Source organism: Ixodes scapularis, unplaced genomic scaffold (genome assembly GCF_016920785.2).
Source record: "Ixodes scapularis isolate PalLabHiFi unplaced genomic scaffold, ASM1692078v2 PGA_scaffold1__304_contigs__length_218370807, whole genome shotgun sequence".
Classification (NCBI taxonomy): domain Eukaryota; kingdom Metazoa; phylum Arthropoda; class Arachnida; order Ixodida; family Ixodidae; genus Ixodes; species Ixodes scapularis.
In genome coordinates, this window is record NW_024609846.1 from 208,140,603 (window position 1) to 208,144,531 (window position 3,929).

Sequence of the window (3,929 nt, forward strand, 5' to 3'; positions counted from 1 at the left end):
CCCTCGACTGAAACCACCTTCACGGATCAGTTGCACCCATAACTGACACTGTACTTTTTAGGTCTGCTAGCTTACCAATTATTTTATTTTTTGAGTGTGAATAACTATATACATTACGCTGTTTTTTTATCTCAATTTTTCTCTCCCCCTCTGTAATGCCTTCGGGCCCTAAGGTAACGAAAAATAAATAAATAAATAAATATATGAGTAGGACTATTTTTATCGTATCGGTGCCAATACCTGGTCAGATCTCGTGCTAAACGTGCGCACCGAGTCCTATTTGTTCATCATCTGCCTAGGCAAACGTAGCGCACACCGCGGTCTACCATTATTCAGCTCCCACAGCACGATCGTCGCGGTTCAACGCGACTTGCATCACCGCGCTCGGCCCATCTCTGGGAGGGGGCATCTTGCTGTAACATGATCACTAATGTGGCAAACGGGCAAGATGGCGGCAACCGCGGGGAGGGGGGGGGGGGTGCTATTTTTGACCGCCGATTTACCGCTCTAAGTTTACTCAAACTCGTGGGTGGATCCCAGTGTGTGTATTAGTGACCCTTCGTAGGAAAGTTAGTTTACCTTTCCTTGGTTTCTGGTTTTAAGTGTGATCGAGATTCACCAACTCGCCTCTGCTCCCACTTTTTCATTTTCTTAGTGTATATAATGGTAATGCGATTTGAATGTAGTACTTCCTTAATGTTTTTGCAAGAGAAACATGAGAAAAAAAATTGTGAAGGAGCAGACACGAAACGTGGCCGAAGTCTTTGTTAGAAATTGCGCTCATAGATTAATTATGGGACAGAGTCTTGTAAAACGTCAGTTTTACCGTCAAGACACTTGAGGCGAAAGGAGCGCGGGGGAGATCCGCGTACTGGCCAAGCATAAACATAAAACAGTAACGATAGGCCGCAGTAAACAGACAGTGGGTCGATAACGGATTGTTGATATTCGTGATCGTTCAGATGTGTCCGTGTGTTTAAAACACTTCGGTTCTGTCTTTGTCTCTTTTATGTTTCGTGTGTAAACAGAGGCGTCTTCCGCAAGTTTTTGCGAGATGAATAAGGGAGACAGTCCTTGCAGTTGGCTTTGTTTATTGCAAAATATTTTGTAAAGTCATGTAGGTCAACCGGTTCTGAAGCTCGGTTACAGTCTTTGGAGTGCTATCTATGGTCAGTGACAGGTTAAGAGATCAGGGCAAACTCCTCCCACCCCTTTCCTCTTCAGCAGAACGAACGCTTTCGAGAAGGTCTCCCCCCTCTCCACCATTCTCTCCGCAAAAATGAAAAGGGATCGAAGATGCTTCCGATGACCTTTTAACTGGCACAGGCTATAGGTAACGTCGCACGTAGAAATATTTCCGAGCTCATTCCACGCTGCCAGACTCCTCTGCCGTCAGCTCCAGGGACCCGGAACCCAAGGACTCTAGGCAGCCAGGGCAGCGGCCTATTCAGCGTCGTCGGCAGCCACCGCGGCAACTCCTGCGGGTGGTCCCGGGGGCGGGGCTGGAGGGAAACGTGCCATGAGTGACTCCAAGGGTATTTCCCCGATGATATCAGGCATATTTTCATGCGGCATCCGCTTTTGGTGACAAGATGTTTTGGCGCACCCTTTTAAAGTCCCTAACCACGAGACAACGACCTGAATTATGATTCGTGAACGAAAGGTTGCAAAAAGCACAATGGAAGCTTGGAGTCTTAAACCAAAGCCGTGAAAGTTTACAGACTGACACTAGCTGTTTTTATTTCCGTCGACGAAAGCAAAATTAACACTATAAACTAAAGGCTTCAAAGTGAGCGTTTTGTCAATCGCGGAAGGCCGACCAGAGCGTCGCTTTTGGTCTCGCACGTCGCCAATATGTCTTGGTTTTGGCATTTTGAGCGTTACCTTTGTTGCGAAAACGCGTTAGAGTGAAAAAAAAATATACAGTAAATATAGCGGGGAATGTTTCCCGGTACGTTGAGCGGGAACTTTGTATATGGCTCAGTTATTGTATATGCGCGTATATGTGCGAACAGTCTAGGAGATTACTTACAAACATAGAGACTGATGTACTTGTATGTAATTGTAATAATAATAATTAGGGTTTTGTGGATATATAAAGAGCCTGTAGTTCGTCAGCCATTTCAAAGTTGTGACGCGTCACTCGCTACAGATGAGAAACTTTTCCAGTGCAGTACAACCGCTATCCTGGGGTCTTCAACGTGCACCACGCAGTAGTGACACACGACCGCACGCCGGTACGGTGCTCATCCAGATAGAAACGGGCAGGGGCGGTGATTGAAACCAGGATCCTTGGATTCTGCAGTGCGAGCTTTCGCTCCATGTGCTCCGAGCCGGTGTGCGCTAGCCCACTCCGCGACCGATACCCCTATTTAATTTTGACTTTCTAGAAGTGGGTGTTTGGGAGTTTTGTAAAGCGATAGGGTTTCTAGGGCCAGCGAGTCCTGCGACGGTGTGCATGCGTCCATCGCGGCTGGACCACACCGGAAATCCAACTCGACGGCCTCGTTATCCGGGAGGGCTGGCAGAAGAGATGGGGGCTCACCTGGCGTGCAGTCCACGCAGTCTGTGTTGCACACGGCTCCGTTGAAGCACTGTCCGAAAGGACAGTCCACCTTGACGCTGATCTTGTCGGAGCAGATGGAGTATTTTGTGCAGTCGTTGGGGTCGGCCACGTACGCAAGGGCGGGGGAGCCGGGCACCGGGCAGTCCGGGCTCGTCGGCTTCGAGTTGAAGCCGCCGCTGAAGTCCTTGGCCACAGCTACGGCCACGAGGACGAGCAGAACCGCGAAAGAAAGCTGCATTTTGTTTCCTACGGGAAGCGAACATTCATGCGGCTGTTTAACAAGACTGGAGGCTCAATCGGCGTCTCTTTTGACGCGTTTTTACCTTTTGTTTTCAATTCTCTAACTTCCTTGTCCCACGAGAGATTCGGTTTATACTTTTGTTTACCGCCTCGCGTCCATTTAACCTTGCCTGATTGCTCCCTGAACTGATTCTGGCTAGATTCTCATAATTTCATTTTCCATCAGGTTGCTTCAATATGGCCTCCTCTCTTTGTAGTCTCATTTTCTAATTACTTTTCCGTCGGGTTGTTCAGCGGTCCTCCTTGCCATCGAGTACTTCCCTATACTGTCCTGTCAAAAAATATCATAATGCGCTTATGGTCGCTACATAGACTCTTATTTTCATCTTCGTTTATTTTCATGTTTTCCAGCTTCATGTACAGGGCATCTCCACAAGAATTAAGAAGTTTTTTTTGTTTACCTCTAATATAAACTTCGCATCGACAAACTCTCATTTTTCGCCCAAATGTAGCACCAGCGGTTCGAACCACTGCAGGTGCCAAAGTTTCAGAACTAACTGTTATATTATTAAAACTTTAAAAGTGATTTTCCGAAATTTTGAACGGGAAAATTCCGTCCGACGGTGCCGAGCTGAATGGCGCCAGTTATCAAGAACGGGCTCCGTTTCCCCACTGGAAGTTTCATAAAATCACATGACTTATGAATCAGATAGCGGTTGGTCCTGAAACTTTTGCATCTGGTACGAACCGCTAGCGCTACATTTTGGCAGAGGCTAAGCGTTCGGAGATGGGTCGTTTAGTTTTTGCGGCGAAAAGAACACTGTAAAACATTTTGGGGATACGATGTATGTCTTCTGTGACATAAAGCAGCATTCTGTTGTCAAAGGCTGGCTACCTGACGTCCATGTAAACTGTTCTTCGCCTTTTTGTTTTGTTTTAAACGACCACTAATTGTAGAATTACCCGAGGCTGCGGTGACGACAGAAAAACGACAGGAAGAATAGAAGTCTCAAACACAACTCAACTGAGCCGTGTTTGAGACTTCTATTTTTCTTCCTGTCGTTTTTCTGTCGTCACCGCAGCCTCGGTTAATTCTACAATTATGAACACACCAGCTCACTTG

The 3,929-nt window shown here is 47.0% G+C and overlaps 1 protein-coding gene across 1 annotated transcript; it reads right to left on the reverse strand.

The window, feature by feature from the left end:
• Positions 1–1,074: 1,074 nt before the first annotated feature.
• On the reverse strand, positions 1,075–3,065 carry LOC120836289. Its single transcript, XM_040206268.2, has 2 exons — positions 2,546–3,065; positions 1,075–1,502 (listed from the first exon to the last, which is right to left on the reverse strand). Exons 1-2 carry the CDS (start codon positions 2,802–2,804, stop codon positions 1,444–1,446), a joined length of 318 nt encoding a protein of 105 aa, XP_040062202.1. The 5' UTR covers positions 2,805–3,065; the 3' UTR covers positions 1,075–1,443.
• Positions 3,066–3,929: the final 864 nt, after the last annotated feature.

What these genes read in the sequence shown, in the direction of transcription:
- LOC120836289 (XM_040206268.2), bottom strand. Translation starts at nt 2,804, where the DNA reads ATGCAGCTTTCTTTCGCGGTTCTGCTCGTCCTCGTGGCCGTAGCTGTG. An exon ending in CTGCGTGGACTGCACGCCAG is followed by an intron (nt 1,503 to 2,545) that starts GTGAGCCCCCAT and finishes GTTTCCCTCCAG; the next exon opens with CCCCGCCCCCGGGACCACCC.